The sequence below is a fragment of the Ylistrum balloti genome, unplaced genomic scaffold, assembly GCF_031769215.1.
Source record: "Ylistrum balloti isolate Yb309-2 unplaced genomic scaffold, AGI_CSIRO_Ybal_v1 Utg371144, whole genome shotgun sequence".
Taxonomy (NCBI): domain Eukaryota; kingdom Metazoa; phylum Mollusca; class Bivalvia; order Pectinida; family Pectinidae; genus Ylistrum; species Ylistrum balloti.
This window is the reverse complement of record NW_026782627.1, coordinates 828,664-847,462: the sequence shown is the minus strand read 5'-3', so window position 1 is coordinate 847,462 and position 18,799 is coordinate 828,664. Positions and strand designations below refer to the sequence as shown.

Genomic DNA, 18,799 nt, shown 5'->3' with positions numbered 1-18,799 from the left:
AGTGACTCATAACAAGGGTTCATCAATTGTCTAGTCACTGAATGTGTTTGCATCATTATTCACAACTATAAACACATATAAAGGTATTGTATTTTTGCACTGTCATCAAGCAGAGATACGTTTTATATCTGAGTCGTGAAATATTTGTATGCCCATTTCTCCACAATGTGTATGGTAAAACCCACATGTCCTTGAAAGTCATCCTAATCCCTTACTGTTTAACTCTCCCTTTCTTATGAAGAGGCTTTACAAGGTTACTTATACAATACATGACACATCAAATACTCTAATCACAGTCTGTCGTGCTCATACAGCCACATGATCCTTTACAACTAGATTATTTGACTTCCTTTTTTGGTAAAATCACAAAATCCATTTTCACACATGTAGCATGTCATATATAAAAATATAAATATTTTTTACATTTTATTAATACTTTGTCGCTAGTGGTGGTCATTCACCTACTATCTAGTCCATTGTGGTCTCTGATTTTACAACCAACAATAACATCTACCTAACTCCGTCACAACAAACACATGTATATGTCTATTGCTTCCATACTGGTTAACAGCTGCCAGTTGTGTTTATTATGTAAATGTCAATAACTATTGCAGGAGCAAACCTGTAAAAAAAAACTGTGTCTGTTGAAGCCACATAGAAACCATTTTGAACATGAAGCTATGATGGGCAAGCTATGAGTAGTCTTTATCAGGGATGATAACATTTCTCTTTGTATCTTACAACCAGCATCCTGTCGAATACGGCATATGGCAGACATTTCTGAATCCATTTCTGTCCTTTATAAGTGATATTTGTTTTGAAGTGGGATCTCCAAGATTCAGAACTATTTTGACATTTCAGGAAATACGACCTTCAGACTTTATGATCAAGGTAATTAGGTGCACAAAGCAGCTGCCAAAGAGTTTCTTTCAGATCTTCTTCAGTGACCTATTTTAGGTCATTGCCACATGAACAACCTTTTTAAGCATTTTTCTAAGAGCTTTACATTGATCTTCAAGTTTATAACAGCGTGAAACAGCATCCTTTTTTCTCTCCTCCATCAAGAAAAGTGTCTCCATCATGTCCGCATTCTCCTTATATAAGTCCACCACCAGCAAGTTTCTCTCGTTGCAGTCTGAATACTTAAAACACAAAACAAAACCAAAAAATGAGATGGCATGCTTTTCTTTTCAGAAGACTTGTATTCATAGATATCTTTCTCCTTGGTGAACAGACAATACATGATAAGGAAAAGGACTTAATTATATACCAAGTATAGAATCCAAGGAATCTCTGAAAGACTGTGGCTAACACAACTGTAGCTTGATACTTTATGATGGAAGAAGTTATAATGATCTATTCTGTTGTTCAATTACAGAGTAACATCTCAGAGAGAAAAAATGGAAATGAAATGAAGATAACTGATTGTGCCATTTCCTAAAAACAGGTATAACTACCAACCTTTGCTAAAGAAGAGGAAAAAGTTAAATGCCAGTAAAATTAAACTGAGATTTCTGGGTATATATAAAGTAGTATATTGTAAATGTCATTATGTTAAACAAGGAGTCAGTAGATAGAAAGCAGATCAAGTCTACTAATTCTTTCAGGGAAGTTATCTCAAAAATCAATGAAACCTTAGTCTTTGTTCCGATTACAAATTCCTACCCGTGATTGTGAATTTTGTTTGATATGCTTACATGAGATTTTATTTTTTCCAGTTGTTCGTCTAACATTTCTTGTGTTAGTCGGAGTTTTCGTCTCAGATTTACTTTCTCTTCCTCCAACGCTTCCATGATTTTCTTGAATTCCTCCTCTTTATCTGTGGAATTGTATTTGAAAGTGATTAAATCATTGTATTTCATAATTCACCATTAAATTTTTGATAAGTAAGAATTTTATTTTACTTGTAACATATTATCATAACATAACACATACAAGAAATCATAAGAAAACATTACAAAAAAATATTATCAGCATGTTGTTTGATGATCAGAGACTGTACTTAACTTTATTTGATGAGAAAGATTTTCTACCCTGAGATTAAACTCAGCACATATCTATATAAAACTGGCTTGACATCCATATCTTTGGACATGTACAAGCAGGAAATATGAATGTATTAACTTCCTCTATGTTTAACCTTGCCAATGACACAAATTGATATTTTTATATGAGAATAGTTCCCTGAAGTTCCAGTTCAGATTACACAGCACACTTTTTAAAAGTTATTTTAGAAAATACTGATTACATCAATTTAAATTGAAGTGTGTTATCTCAGAACAAGGAAATGTTAGCCACTTATTTATGTCCTGTTTATAGATACCGACTTGACTTCAAGTGACTTAACTCTTGTTCATGTGATCAGGAAGTATGTTTATATACAGCATAATAAGTAAAATTATATGTACACAACATTTCACAAAACTCAACAATTACATCAGAGAATAAAATTATAAGCTATGCATGTTATACAAAATATACTATGTTATATCTGATGTAGGTAACATCTATACCATGTTGTATCTGATGTAGACAAGGGAACGTCTATATCATGTTGTATCTGATGTAGACAAGGGAACGTCTATATCATGTTGTATCTGATGTAGACAAGGGAACGTCTATATCATGTTATATCTGATGTAGACAAGGGGACATCTATATACCATATTATATCTGATGTAGGTAACATCTATACCATGTTGTATCTGATGTAGACAAGGGAACGTCTATATCATGTTGTATCTGATGTAGACAAGGGAACGTCTATATCATGTTGTATCTGATGTAGACAAGGGAACGTCTATATCATGTTATATCTGATGTAGACAAGGGAACGTCTATATCATGTTGTATCTGATGTAGACAAGGGAACGTCTATATCATGTTGTATCTGATGTAGACAAGGGAACGTCTATATCATGTTGTATCTGATGTAGACAAGAGAACATCTATACGATGTTATATCTGATGTAGACAAGGGAACATCTATATCATGTTGTATCTGATGTAGACAAGGGGACATCTATATCATGTTATATCTGATGTAGACAAGGGGACATCTATATCATGTTATATCTGATGTAGACAAGGGGACATCTATATACCATATTATATCTGATGTAGACAAGGGGACATCTATATCATGTTATATCTGATGTAGACAAGGGGACATCTATATCATGTTATATCTGATGTAGACAAGGGAACATCTATATCATGTTGTATCTGATGTAGACAAGGGAACATCTAAATACCATGTAATATCTGATGTAGACAAGGGAACATCTATATCATGTTATATCTGATGTAGACAAGGGGACATCTATATCATGTTGTATCTGATGTAGACAAGGGGACGTCTATATCATGTTGTATCTGATGTAGACAAGGGAACATCTATATCATGTTGTATCTGATGTAGACAAGGGAACATCTATGACACATCTTGTGTACTTGTTGTTTCCTGATTGGTGTGACGGTCAGTGTAGTTATTGTTGTTTCCTGACCGGTCAGTGTAGTTATTGTTGTTTCCTGACCGGTGTGATGGTCAGTGTAGTTACTGTTGTTTCCTGACCGGTGTGACGGTCAGTGTAGTTATTGTTGCTTTTTAAAATGTAATTACCTTTAAAGGCTTTGTTTTTCTCATTCTCTTTTGCTTCCAAAATATCATGGAGTTCATGCAGTTGCCGTTGGTGATCAACCAAGTCACCCTGTAGCCTGGTAAACTTCTCAAGGTCAACTGAATTGCTGTTCATGTCTCGTAGTTTACTGATTTCTAATTCATGGTCAGCCTTGTGGTCAGCCAGTTTGTGATTCATATTCTCCAACTGTCAATATAAAGTTGTCTCTTTGTTTAGTACTATATATATTCATAACTTATTAACAAACAATAACAAACAGAATTTTTAAAGTAAGATTCTCCGAACAATTCTTGAAAAAGATTCAGAGATATAGACAGAAAATAAGGAGAATTTTAAAAAGAAAATGTTCTCTTCCGAAATTATACCTTAAAGGCATGTGATTCTAACAGTAGTTTGAATTTAGTGTCTGGCCAGCAGACCAGCAATGGAGCCTTGACTAGGAGTTATTGCCCTTGAAATAATAGCCTACAGCAACATGGCTAATACAACTGGAAGCCAAGGACACATATGAAAATGTCAGCATATTCACTTTGATAACAGGAGTACTGTAAGTAAAAGATTTGGCCTATCAAGACATGAACATGCAAACTTAAGAGGAAATTTAGATAATATACATAACTAAAGTGTATTAGGAAAATAAATACTTTCTGACAGAAAATTAACATTATTGTGGTACATTTCATTCTGTTTAAGGTCGTTTTGTGGTATCTATGAAACTTAAAACCATTAATAAATACATATAACAAAGTATGCCAAGAACATATCAGCAGCTGGACCCGATAGAGCAGGAGATATTTTGTTAGAATTCTAAGAGAAAATACAGAATGTCTTTCTCCATTTATAAAGTTTAACACATCACTCACCTGACCAGACACTTTTGTCAGCTCATTTTCTAATCGCTCTTTTTCTAACTGAAGTGCCATCATTTTCTCCTGAAAAACAACAGCCATTTTGTCATAATTGAGACAATATTGTTTTTTTCTGTTCAAAATAAATGAAGGAAATTAATTTTCATTTTCAACAATAAGTCTCTCTTACCTTGTATTTACATATAATCAAAATATCATACATAAGCTTCTGAACTTTCACCACTAGGAGTTTACATTATTGATAGAGATAATTTTTCAGAACCCTGTTTTTTTCCTTTCACTATCTGCTGTATCTCCAAATCACTATCTTACCTTTTCTCACTCCAGACAGCTTTATTTTTCCATCTGTATCTTACCTTTTCTCACTCCAGACAGCTTTATTTTTCCATCTCTATCTTACCTTCTATCACTCCAGACAGCTTTATGTTTCCATCTCTATCTTACCTTCTCTCACTCCAGACAGCTTTATTTTTCCATCTCTATCTTACCTTCTCTCACTCCAGACAGCTTTATTTTTTCCATCTCTATCTTACCTTCTCTCACTCCAGACAGCAGTATTTTTCCATCAAAATTTCTTATTTTCTCACTCCAGAGTGCTGTATTTTCCCTTCTCTATCTTACCTTCTCTCACTCCAGACTGCTGTGTTTTTCAATCTCAATCTTACCTTCTCTCACTCCAGAGTGCAGTATTTTCCCTTCTCTATCTTACCTTCTCTCACTCTAGAGTGCTGTGTTTTTCCCTCTTTATCTTACCTTTTCCCGCTCCAGATTACTGTTTGTCTCCCCTATATGACTGTTTAAAACCTCCACTTTGACCTGCAGATCCTTGTTTTCTGAGCTGATTGCTGTATTAGCTGAACTATATGCTATCTGTAAAGTAAGAAATTATCACCAATACATAATTCAGTTAAATCCTTGGAGTATAAAATATCACCCATACATAACACACTTAAATCCCTGGTGTGTAAAATATCACCCATACATAACACAGTTAAATCCCTGGTGTGTAAAATTTCACCCATACATAACACACTTAAATTCCTGGTGTGTAAAATATCACCCATACATAACACAGTTAAATTCCTGGTGTGTAAAATTTCACCCATACATTACACAGTTAATCCCTGGATTATAAAATATCACCCATACATAACACAGTTAAATCCCTGGTGTGTAAAATATCACCCATACATAACACAGTTAATTCTCTGGAGTGTAAAATTTTACCCATACATAACACAGTTAAATCCCTGTTGTGTAAAATATCACCCATACATAACACAGTTAAATCCCTGGTGTGTAAAATTTCACCCATACATAACACAATTAAATCCCTGGAGTATAAAATATCACCCATACATAACACAGTTAATTCTCTGGTGTGTAAAATTTCACCCATACATTACACAGTTAAATCCCTGGTGTGTAAAATATCACCCATACACAACACAGTTAAATCCCTGGTGTGTAAAATATCACCCATACATAACACAGTTAATTCTCTGGAGTGTAAAATTTTACCCATACATAACACAGTTAAATCCCTGTTGTGTAAAATATCACCCATACATAACACAGTTAAATCCCTGGTGTGTAAAATTTCACCCATACATAACACAATTAAATCCCTGGAGTATAAAATATCACCCATACATAACACAGTTAATTCTCTGGTGTGTAAAATTTCACCCATACATTACACAGTTAAATCCCTGGTGTGTAAAATATCACCCATACACAACACAGTTAAATCCCTGGTGTGTAAAATATCACCCATACATACCACAGTTAAATCCCTGGTGTGTAAAATATCACCCATACATAACACAGTTAAATCTCTAGTGTGTAAAATATCACCCATACATAACACAGTTAAATCCCTGGAGTATAAAATATCACCCATACATAACACAGTTAATTCTCTGGAGTGTAAAATTTCACCCATACATAACACAGTTAAATCCCTGTTGTGTAAAATATCACCCATACATAACACAGTTAAATCCCTGGTGTGTAAAATTTCACCCATACATAACACAATTAAATCCCTGGAGTATAAAATATCACCCATACATAACACAGTTAATTCTCTGGTGTGTAAAATTTCACCCATACATTACACAGTTAAATCCCTGGTGTGTAAAATATCACCCATACACAACACAGTTAAATCCCTGGTGTGTAAAATATCACCCATACATACCACAGTTAAATCCCTGGTGTGTAAAATATCAGCCATACATAACACAGTTAAATCTCTAGTGTGTAAAATATCACCCATACATAACACAGTTAATTCTCTGGTGTGTAAAATATCACCCATACATAACACCGTTAAATCCCTGGTGTGTAAAATTTTACCCATACATAACACAGTTAAATCCCTGTTGTGTAAAATATCACCCATACATACCACAGTTAAATCCCTGTTGTGTAAAATATCACCCATACATAACACCGTTAATTCTCTGGAGTGTAAAAATTCACCCATACATTACACAGTTAAATTCCTGGAGTATAAAATATCACCCATACATAACACAGTTAATTCTCTGAGGGTTGATATTATACAACATTCCTTTGGGGAAGATTTTCAATAACTTCTTTTCTGAACCAGAAATCTCTTTTAGCATGTCTTGTATATCACTTCACTTTTACAATGAACAGTGACAGAACTGACAAGTAGTAACATGAGATAAATAACAGTCTGTCAACTGGTATATTTTGTATTGAGTGAATTAGTTATACCTGCTGTTCGGTCATCTTTTTGACCCTATCATCAACATTCTGTAATTTGTTTTTGGCCGAGGCCAGTGTACGGTCGAGGTCATCACGTTCCCTTCGAAGACTGTCAATCACATTCTAGGTAAAGTGCAGGAAAACAAGGCAAAATTGGTGAGAACACACAACACAGCAATACTGAAGGTGCAGAGGGTAGTCCTAGAGATAATGAGATGGGACAAAACAAAGGAGATGATAAAGATGGTAGGGGTGAGGTAAAAGGCCATGATGCTGGTGGTTACAGGATTGGGACAACACAAAGAAGATGACAAGGACGCTTGAGGTTAAAGGTCATGGAGCTATTGGTAAAGGATGGGGACACCATGATGGAGGGGACAGGAAGATGGAGATAAGGTTAATGGTTGCAAGGAAGATGGAAATGGAATTTGGACAACACAGAGGAGGTGACAAAGAAAGTGAAGATGAGATTTGAGGTCATCAGGCTAGTGGTAATTGAATAAGGACAACACAGAGGAAGTGACAAGATAGCAAAGGTGATGTTGGAGGTCATGGGCTGAGGGTAATTGAATGGGGACAGAACAGGTGAGAACAGATTAGGATTGAGTGGGGTGAGGTTGGAGGTCATATGGCTGATGGTAATTGATTTGGGACAACACAATATACATATACACACAATATTTACTGCAAATACTCATGGAATATTCTATGTCACACACATTGTAAGACATGTTATAAAACTATTGTGATGTGGTAAGATTTACTGAGCGGTGCCCTTGTTCTGACTCTGCTTTTTTATGAATTTAATATCAATTTTATAATAAGTCAAATCCTATTTTAATTTGTATAAATCAACACTTTTCAACAAGCAATGTTTTTTAAAAGCAAACTACAATTGGAAAAATAATATATATATGAATCTGAAGTCTTTAAACCTAACTAATAACCTGCATGATAAGGAAAAACCCAAATAAAAAAAATAGAGTGTAATACTGCAGACCTTAAATCTAACAGGGCAAATTGTGCAAATGTGCTAAGGAACAAAGATCAGGAAAGAAATGAATGTAACTGATGACTACCTGAGCATGAGGGGATATCACATCAGAACTACTTTCTTTTAATTGTTCTTCTAACTTCTGAATTCTCTGCACATACTCCGTCTTCTCCTGGTCCCAGTCATGAAAAGCAGTCTACAACAAATTTTATAATAGAGTAATCTCCCTTCATATACGCCATATAACTAGACAGTCAATAAATTAAAAGTCAATGTATGGTCCCTATACCCCTTACACCTGTTACTTACCATCTATAGGGAAGTAAGTCAATGTATGGTCCCTATACCCCTTACACCTGTTACTTACCTTCTATAGAGAAGTAAGTCAATGTATGGTCCCTATTCCACTTACACCTGTTACTTGCCTTCTATAGAGAAGTAAGTCAATGTATGGTCCCTATACCCATTACACCTGTTACTTACCTTCTATAGAGAAGTAAGTCAATGTATGGTCCCTATACCACTTACACCTGTTACTTACCTTCTATAGAGAAGTAAGTCAATGTATGGTCCCTATACTCCTTACACCTGTTACTTACCTTCTATAGAGAAGTAAGTCAATGTATGGTCCCTATACTCCTTACACCTGTTACTTACCTTCTATAGAGAAGTAAGTCAATGTATGGTCCCTATACTCCTTACACCTGTTACTTACCTTCTATAGAGAAGTAAGTCAATGTATGGTCCCTATACCACTTACACCTGTTACTTACCTTCTATAGAGAAGTAAGTCAATGTATGGTCCCTATACCACTTACACCTGTTACTTACCTTCTATAGAGAAGTAAGTCAATGTATGGTCCCTATAACACTTACACCTGTTACTTACCTTCTATAGAGAAGTAAGTCAATGTATGGTCCCTATACTCCTTACACCTGTTACTTACCTTCTATAGAGAAGTAAGTCAATGTATGGTCCCTATACCACTTACACCTGTTACTTACCTTCTATAGGGAAGTAAGTCAATGTATGGTCCCTATACCACTTACACCTGTTACTTACCTTCTATAGAGAAGTAAGTCAATGTATGGTCCCTATACCACTTACACCTGTTACTTACCTTCTATAGAGAAGTAAGTCAATGTATGGTCCCTATACTCCTTACACCTGTTACTTACCTTCTATAGAGAAGTAAGTCAATGTATGGTCCCTATACTCCTTACACCTGTTACTTACCTTCTATAGAGAAGTAAGTCAATGTATGGTCCCTATACTCCTTACACCTGTTACTTACCTTCTATAGAGAAGTAAGTCAATGTATGGTCCCTATACTCCTTACACCTGTTACTTACCTTCTATAGAGAAGTAAGTCAATGTATGGTCCCTATACCACTTACACCTGTTACTTACCTTCTATAGAGAAGTAAGTCAATGTATGGTCCCTATACCCATTACACCTGTTACTTACCTTCTATAGAGAAGTAAGTCAATGTATGGTCCCTATACCCATTACACCTGTTACTTACCTTCTATAGAGAAGTAAGTCAATGTATGGTCCCTATACCCATTACACCTGTTACTTACCTTCTATAGAGAAGTAAGTCAATGTATGGTCCCTATACCCCTTACACCTGTTACTTACCTTCTATAGAGAAGTAAGTCAATGTATGGTCCCTATTCCACTTACACCTGTTACTTACTATCCAGAACTAAATGTTTTCCCCCTCTACCAGTAACACCAATAATTATGGTTGAGAACATGTCAATTACCTCTTGTAAAGCACTTAGCCTCTGATTGTCCACTTCCAGCTCCAGAGCTTTTCGCCTCAGTTTGGACATCTCCTTTTCTAACGCTACCTTCTCCTTGACCACCACAGAGTGCTGTAGCTGTAACCAATATGATTAAATCATGTACAATAATGGCTGTTAAATTTTTTACTCAATTCTTTGTAATTTTCTAAAACTATTTTATGTATAGTACTGACAGACTTACCCTGTCTACAGATTCCTTGGCTTGATGGACTTCTGATGCCCTGGCTGCGGTTATGACCTCCTCTCTCTCCACCAGAAGACTCTCTATCCGTGATTCCAGGCTAGACTTGCTGTCCTCTAGTGACTGCTGTGTTTCCTGATGGGCTCTCTCAGCCTGAATGTCCATGGAACATACAGTTCATATGGTTTACTTATATCTGTTGAATTTCTTTAAAAACAATTTCAATTTCCTCAAAGAATGTGAAATTTTGCTTTATCTGAAAAATATGTTAAAACTCCACCTTCCCACTGTCTTTCTGGCTTATATATCAGAATTATGTACAAGAAGCAAAACATTTCAAAAACCTTTAAGTGAATTAAAATAACAAAAATTATCAGAGATACATTTTTAGGAGAGATATTGAAATAGACTATATTTTAGTAGGCATTATACCTGCTGCTTTTCCCGTTTTAATGTTGAGATGGTGAGACGTAGTTCCTCCTCCTTCCCAGTAGATGTCTCCTTCTGCTCCAGATCTTTCTGTAGCTCTTCAACCTCCTCCCTGTACATATCAACCTGACGTTGAAGCTCCCCCTTCTCATTCTCAAAAGAAACTTTAAGCTGCTCTATTTGCTGGGTGAATTCATCCTATTGACAGAAACGTTATTGTTTACGATAAGAAGAACAGTACCAAGTCCCTCAAGTGACCAAATTTAGACTTTTTTTCAAATAAAACAATTATTATACCAGACTTTAAGTATTCTTGCTTTTAATCGGAACCTTCTGAGTTGGTCCTGGTCAGTGAAGTATAAGCAGGTGCTTGAGTATGCATAGAATGGATTCTAAGTCTTAAACATGTTTTGCATTCAGTTATTTATCCTTCTCCTCAGCCTACTGGGGTTTGATTCCTCTCTTGAGTAGTCAGTTTCAGTTTTAAAGATAGCCCTATTAATATCACCATGTTTCATCAAAATCTGACCAGCAGTTTCAGAGGAGTAGCTTCAAGTGTTTTTGTTTTCAGATATGCTCTAGACTATATCAACATAAGTCAACTGCGATCAGTCACCTGAGTAACCCTAACACTGTAGCCTGAATCAGGTATTAAAAGTCCCATACACACATTTCTGTAGGTAGTGTTTAAAATCTCTGGGTCTGAATGAATCAGATAACTGATACAGATATCTTAAGCAGTATAACCAAACAGATTTTTAAGTTCATATAAATGACAAAATGTTTTTTAAGTTCATATAAATGACAAAATGTTAGCTCTCTTTTGAACAAATGCTAAAATTTCATCAATGAATCAAATTCATATTAAAGAAACATAAACCTATACAATTCACAAATGGTAAGAGGTGCTACAATCAAATATAAAACCTGTGGTTAATGAGAGATAATAGTGAAACATGGGTTACTTTTCATTCACAAAATATTAATATCACAGACAGTTCACACAAATTCTTCAAACTTGCAGAAACATTTTATAATCCTGCACACTGTTTAGTAAATGCATCCCTCTAAAAATTCAGCAATTTTCATATCAATGTCAAATCATCTTCCTGTTACAACACAACACTAAAGATTATTGTACTCTCAGAAAAAGATCAGCATTTCTTGTCACACTAGATATTCTGGTATTGTTGTATATACCAGCTATAAAAACAAGCAATGCCACAACAATGTAGTTGTCTACCTTTGAGTGGGTCACTCGTCCTGTCCTCACAAAGAATTTCTTGCCAATGCCTACCACCGATATCTTGATTATCAGAGAAATAATTTCAAAATTACTCATCAATACTTCTTTTCAATGAATTTCAGAAAAAAGAGAGAAAATAAAACAAAAGAGGAAAGAATACATGTATCAGATAACAAAAAAATTCCTTCATTTTTCATCTTCAGCAATATTCCTGAAATTGTGCTCGGGAGAGGACAACATCCAAGTCATGCTTTGTGTATAAACATAAGATAGTGATATATTAAACACTAAATGAGACTCATTAGATGAACATTTTATGTGTATATGTTATTTTCTGTGGGGTTGAAAAAGGACCAAGTTATCTGCAATACAGACATTTAGATTTACCTCAAATCTGGTACTCTGTCGTATTTTGTGATTCTGTTTTATTTCCAAAAACAATGTTAAAGTCACAACTGCTTTCCAAAAGGATCATTAAATGTTTTGGTTTGTTTATGTTCCAATTTTTACAAGAAGAGATTGAAATAAAACCATCCCTCATGAATACATGCAACCTGAACAGATAATACCAAATCTGAATTGCTTTCAACTGAATATGACTCATCCAATATATAACCTGTTCTAATTATTTTTAGCTATAACCAAATATAATTAACGATAAATAGATACCAGTATTCAATCATCAATAAACCCTGATAATAAGTACATCCACAGATAAATGATACACAGCCAAATTATAAAGAAATGCCTTTTCAATGTTCTGTAATAAGCCCACCTTTAGGTAACCTGAGTTATAAGAGTGACCCAATTCTACTTTCTCCTTGATGGTGGGATCTTTCGGTAACCTGAGTTATAAGACTGACCCAATTCTTCTTTCTCCTTGATGGTGGGATCTTTCGGTAACCTGAGTTATAAGACTGACCCAATTCTACTTTCTCCTTGATGGTGGGATATTTAGAGTTATAAGACTGACCCAATTCTACTTTCTCCTTGATGGTGGGATCTTTAGGTAACCTGAGTTATAAGACTGACCCAATTCTACTTTCTCCTTGATCGTGGGATCTTTTGGTAACCTGAGTTATAAGACTGACCAAATTCTACTTTCTCCTTGATGGTGGGATCTTTAGGTAACCTGAGTTATAAGACTAACCCAATTCTACTTTCTCCCTAATGGTGGGATCTTCAGGTAACCTGAGTTATAAGACTGACCCAATTCTTCTTTCTCCCTAATGGTGGGATCTTCAGGTAACCTGAGTTATAAGACTGACCCAATTCCTCTTTCTCCCTAATGGTGGGATCTTTAGGTAACCTGAGTTATAAGACTGACCCAATTCTACTTTCTCCCTAATGTTGGGATCTTTAGAAAACCTGGGTTATAAAACTGACCCACCTCTACTTTCTCCTTGATGGTGGGATATTTAGAGTTATAAGACTGACCCAATTCTACTTTCTCCTTGATGGTGGGATCTTTAGGTAACCTGAGTTATAAGACTGACCCAATTCTACTTTCTCCTTGATGGTGGGATCTTTCAGTAACCTGAGTTATAAGACTGACCCAATTCTACTTTCTCCTTGATGGTGGGATCTTTCGGTAACCTGAGTTATAAGACTGACCCAATTCTACTTTCTCCTTGATGGTGGGATATTTAGAGTTATAAGACTGACCCACCTCTAGTTCCTCCTTGATGGTGCGTGCCAGTTCCTCTTCAAGTGTTTCCCTTTCCTCCTCAAAACGTTCCTCCATGGCTTCTCGTTCTTCCTCCAGTCGCACACTGAGACGGTCTAACTGACTTCGCAGTGCCACAATCTGACCCTCATACTTGTCTCGAAGATCCTCCTTCTCTTGGGCAAAGGCTTGTTCTGTAAGATATCCAAGTTTTGTTACATATGATGTTTTATTGTGCTATCTGGATATTCAAATGTATGTCACATGTTAGTAATGTCTTTCCAGCAGCTTCTCAGACAAAAGAAACTTCATTTAAAATTTTGAGACATTACTTTTTTTAAAATCTGAAGTCAATATCAATGCCAAATAAAAACTCCATGAAGCACACATGAATAAATGTGTCATGTTCATGACATTCCTTTCTTAATGGCATTCATGATGTATATGAACACCAAATGGAAGACATTAATTTCAGATATTTACTTACTTACAATATATAAGATGAATAGACAATAACACCAGTAGTTGTATGGTGTTATCAGTATGCAGTCAAGTTATGATATAACAACAATGTTAAGAACATCTGTTATATTGATGAATATTACCTAACTCCTGTATACGGCCAGTATACTGCCCCTCCAACTCCACTTTCTCCTGCTCTATTCCCTGAGATACCTCCTCCTTCTGTCTGACAGCCATCAAATCCTTCTCACTGGACAGAATGTTAAAAAAGTCCTCCTTTGTCTTACCTTTCAGAGCATCCACACCCTAAAGAAAACAGTAGGATTCACTCTTCCTGTATGTGTTATTTACAGACTGGTGTCATATTATATTTGTATGGTATATATATATATATAGCTGATATTGGTGAAAGTGCGAGCAAAGTTATGATCCATACCAAACTCAATGGTCTCAGGAAAGGATAAAGTGAATAGCTGTAAGATATTATGTACAGAATGTGATTCCAGTTCCCAACACATGTCCCATTTTATAGCAAATTTGGTGTTTGTATGAAATATACTTTAAGCTTTTAACTAAAAACAAGCTTTGGTATCAAACTTCACAACAGGTCACCACTTTGCACATTGGACATTTCACTTTTACTAACTAAAATGTCTGTATTTATTGCAGCAAACTGAGGTAAAGTAGTTGATACTCTGAAAATCTTTGATTATAGTCTTATGAACCTGAGTACATAAGCAAGAAAGTTACGCACTAGACAAGACTGAAGAGAACTTAAGGAATTGGTACCTAGATAACACTAATGACTTTTCATGGATGTAAAAATAAACACTTTAAAATCCCTGAAGCTAATAAATCACCTACAAGGGGCTCCTGTGGTTTACAAAAATACATCTAAAATCATCTTAGACCTAATAATCCTTATAATTGATTACATTTTTATATTTTTATTAAAAAATATTAATTTTGTTAGTTTGACAAATGATGTGAGGTAACTTTTTAGGATTTAGAAACTTTGACCCTTTCCCCTGATGAGGTAACCTCGTATGACCTCGAGACATTGAACTCCTTTGAAGTAATATTGTACAATCTTTTGACTATGACTCGTTCCCAAGTGACACTGACCTCCGAGAGACTGTTCTCATACTCTTGTATCTTGGCCTGTAATTCTTGATTTAGTCTCCTTAACTGTTCCTCATACTTCTCCTCCAAAGTCTCTCTTTCCTTGTTAAATCTGCTCTCCAGTTCCTCTCTCTGCTGCAAAACTTGCATATCAAATTCATTCTTGTCATCCTCTCTTGCAGATTCAAAATCGATCCGTAACTTGTTTTTCTCCTCCTCATGTTTAGCTTGTAATTTATGAATGTCATCTTGCTTACTTATATCCATCTCTGTCCTAATATTCACACAATCATTTTCAAATCTAGACTTGAGTTTTTGTATTTCATTCTCCTTGGTCACTTCTAATTCCTCTATGAGTTTGGTCCTTTCCTCTGAGAGGCGGTGTTCCAACTCCTCCTGGTGCTCAAACAGTTTCTCCTCAAGTTCAGCCTTTTCCTGTTCAAGCTGTTGTAGCTGCGACTCATCAGGCTGTGAGATGTATGACTCCAGTTCAGCCTTGTCACGGGCATAATCCTCCCTCACTGCATTCACTTGTGCCTCCAGATCCCGTGCATAATCTGCTTGTAGACTAAAGAAAGGAAACAGTGTTACAGACCGTTGACTTGAACTATATAATGCCAGATACACTTAAGTTTTGATTGAAACAAAAACCTTTACATTAATATTTTTGTAAATGATATAATTTTCATACATTATTGACAACTTCTGAAGAGAAATCGAGAATACATGTTGATTGTGGTGAGTTTGTGATAGGATAGGATAGAGGAATGAATACATATCCATTTTAACATGGAACTAGTGAGACATATACACTAGTAAATAGTTCTATAAATAGTCTCTATAGTCTTCATATAACACAGTATCTTATCTGGCTGTCAATTCCAGTTTTACAGTGATACAAAATACTACGTCTTTATGTTAACAATAACTCGCCTCTTAATCAAGGAGTCCTTTTCTTCCACAAATTTCTGGTTTAAAATTTTCTTCTCTGATTCATGTTTGTCCAATATGTCTTGTTTTTCTTGTGCAAAGAGAACCTGCAGCTCCTGCTGTCGGCCAGCCAATTCCGTCTGTTTGATGTGTTCACAATCCTCGTAGATTTTACCCTGTAGACGATCAGCGTTATTTGATTTTAATTAATATATGAAAGTAATTTATCAATTTTATGAAGTGAAATGATTTTACAAATACATTTAATATTTGACATGAATCCTTTGTCCAATGGTACGTGTAGTTTAATCAGCTGGTAGTATAGTTCTGTAACAGAGTATATACCTAACACAGTTATCAGTTGAAATACTTGTCACTCTTCCTAGTAAGATATCAATTTTATATAATCCACTTTCAAAGTTTGACTTCAATTTTTCACTTCTATTTTTCACATCATCACACTAACCTTTTCTTCTTCAAATTTCTTTAAAAGTTCAGCTTTCTGGTTGTCATGCCTCTCCTCCCTCTTAGAAAGTTCCTCTTTATAAGTGTTCTCAAGCTCTGCATGCTCTCTTTCCATGTGGTTTTTAAGGTCAATTAGTTCCTTTTTAAGGTTCTCTATCTGTTCCCTGTCATTCTGTATGCTGCTGACACCTGTACAACAATCAACAGACCCAGTCATCATTAAGTCATTACAAACGACAATTCCAGCCATCTTAAGCCAGACAATTACATTAGAGATCCTATATTTTACACTTGTGTACAAGTCCAGATCCATGTATCTTGTGGAGAGTAAATCTTTAGATAATCTTTTCAATACGTTTTTTTTGTTGTGTCTTATAAAGGAAAGTTTTCTCTGCTAGTACAGTATTTACTGATGAAATAGATAAGAAAGCAATTTATAGCAAAATTGTAATTTCAGTCAAATAAGGTCATATTTATGAATATGAGTAGAAATGAATTGTCACACATAAAGAAAAAAAATTACTAGGATGAAGAAAGTATTTTGGAAAATAGATAACCAGATAAAATATTTCAGAAAATAATAACAGAAGAACAAATATTTCTAAAGCCAGAGATCTTTGCCTATAAGTTACTAATATCAAAGAGTGCATGATCAGTCTACTGCAGTCAAGGATTGCTTAATCTCTCGTACGGTCCTATTTATCATACAGTGAGTAGTTTGACTATTAAGAAACCTATTTGTTTACCATCTTGTCACACTATTCTCGACCTTAGTGTACATAGGGTTATAGTCCAGCCAAAAACGTTGGTCGATTCCGTACCACCTAGTACACTACGTACGTCAGTGCTAGTACGCTCCACTCTGGTTATTTGTCTGATGAAGGTGACAATGTAGTCATCGAAACGTCACACTCTAATCTTCTACTGGATGTGTTATAAGAACTGCTATTCTATTAAGAAACCTGTTTATTACACTATAAGTGTTGGACTATACTTAACAAAGTGACCTTATCTAGGATTATATGACCTTTATAAACAAATCACTGTTTGTTGGACACCACAGCAAATATTGACAAGACATTAGAAATCAGCTAATGTCATTCTACATGGACAGGTCATAGGGTCAAAAAGCAAAGGTCAACAGTACAAAATGTACAGCTGGTTTAATCCTTAAACAGCAAAACTGATATCGACAGACCAGTACCAATTACTAAATTTAAAGTCCTAATGAATATGGTACAAGGAAATCATTGTTACACAACTGACCAAAATTACAGTGATTGTACACTATATATCTTAATGATAGATTCTGGTCAATGTCATCTTTTACGTAGATCCTTCTGATAAAGGGTAACATTACACTCTGTCTCAAAACAGTTCAGTCAGTCATTTCACAAGAAGTTTTTATCTAATCATTTCATGTGATGTATACTTTATCCTTCATAAGATCGATGTCAAGTGGCTGACCTATAAAACTCTCATAGAACATAACATGGTAGAAAATGTACAGAGTCAACAAAATTTTGTAGCATTCACAGTAATGGTTGACATTTCAGTTAGTATGATATACCTACACGTATACATTTCTAGGATTGTAGTACCAAGCGAAGGCCTTTTTCTGTTCATACATTCAATAAATCAAGATCAAAAGCCTTTATATGCTATGTATGGAATGGGCAAACAAGCTACACAGCTGAATGGGGAATTTGGAGTAACATGCAGTTGGAATATGTTTTCAAATCAAAAACTGAATTCCTATTCCAGCAATGTGACAGTAATTCAAGCCCAGAGGACAAAATAAGATTAGTGAGAATTAAATTGATTTCCGAGTAGCTGGTATGAACAGTTTTATTAAAACAAGCATATATGTTTTAAAATCATTTCACAGCAGAGACATAATGGTAAACAAAATCATTCCTTTAAAATTTACAGATTTCTCGCAATTTCTTGTAATTATCTTTTAAATATAAAGAACAGCTAGGAGATTGTTAAAGAATCAATGGGGAGTACAAGAAGTGCACAATTCAACTGTGATTCAATACAGTTATAGACAAAATGCTATTAACGTGTCGACAAAATAAAAGTGTGGGGTTTAACAACACTACAGGCTTACGTGTTTCCCAATCTGAAAATAACATTCAATAATTCTTGACTTGATAGAATTGTAATGTGTCACCTAAAATCAAGACTATCGTAATATGTTGTTATAAAGATGAAGCTCATGCTGTCAGTAAAACAATAA

The 18,799-nt window shown here is 35.1% G+C and overlaps 1 protein-coding gene across 1 annotated transcript in view; it reads right to left on the bottom strand.

Annotated features, from left to right (window-relative positions):
* Window positions 1-953: 953 nt before the first annotated feature.
* LOC132561070 (ninein-like protein) overlaps window positions 954-18,799 on the bottom strand; it is a 58,069-nt gene continuing 40,223 nt past the window's right edge. Inside the window, exons 17-33 of the mRNA XM_060225793.1 lie at window positions 18,671-18,682; window positions 16,559-16,746; window positions 16,096-16,268; window positions 15,166-15,730; window positions 14,184-14,346; window positions 13,582-13,772; window positions 12,300-12,332; window positions 10,670-10,864; window positions 10,238-10,390; window positions 10,015-10,131; window positions 8,329-8,439; window positions 7,259-7,372; window positions 5,264-5,380; window positions 4,505-4,573; window positions 3,623-3,827; window positions 1,698-1,819; window positions 954-1,142 (exon numbers count right to left, since the gene is read on the bottom strand). Of these exons, the coding sequence (XP_060081776.1) occupies window positions 954-1,142; window positions 1,698-1,819; window positions 3,623-3,827; window positions 4,505-4,573; window positions 5,264-5,380; window positions 7,259-7,372; window positions 8,329-8,439; window positions 10,015-10,131; window positions 10,238-10,390; window positions 10,670-10,864; window positions 12,300-12,332; window positions 13,582-13,772; window positions 14,184-14,346; window positions 15,166-15,730; window positions 16,096-16,268; window positions 16,559-16,746; window positions 18,671-18,682 (2,717 nt within the window). The remainder of the gene's footprint in view (window positions 1,143-1,697; window positions 1,820-3,622; window positions 3,828-4,504; window positions 4,574-5,263; window positions 5,381-7,258; window positions 7,373-8,328; window positions 8,440-10,014; window positions 10,132-10,237; window positions 10,391-10,669; window positions 10,865-12,299; window positions 12,333-13,581; window positions 13,773-14,183; window positions 14,347-15,165; window positions 15,731-16,095; window positions 16,269-16,558; window positions 16,747-18,670; window positions 18,683-18,799) is intronic.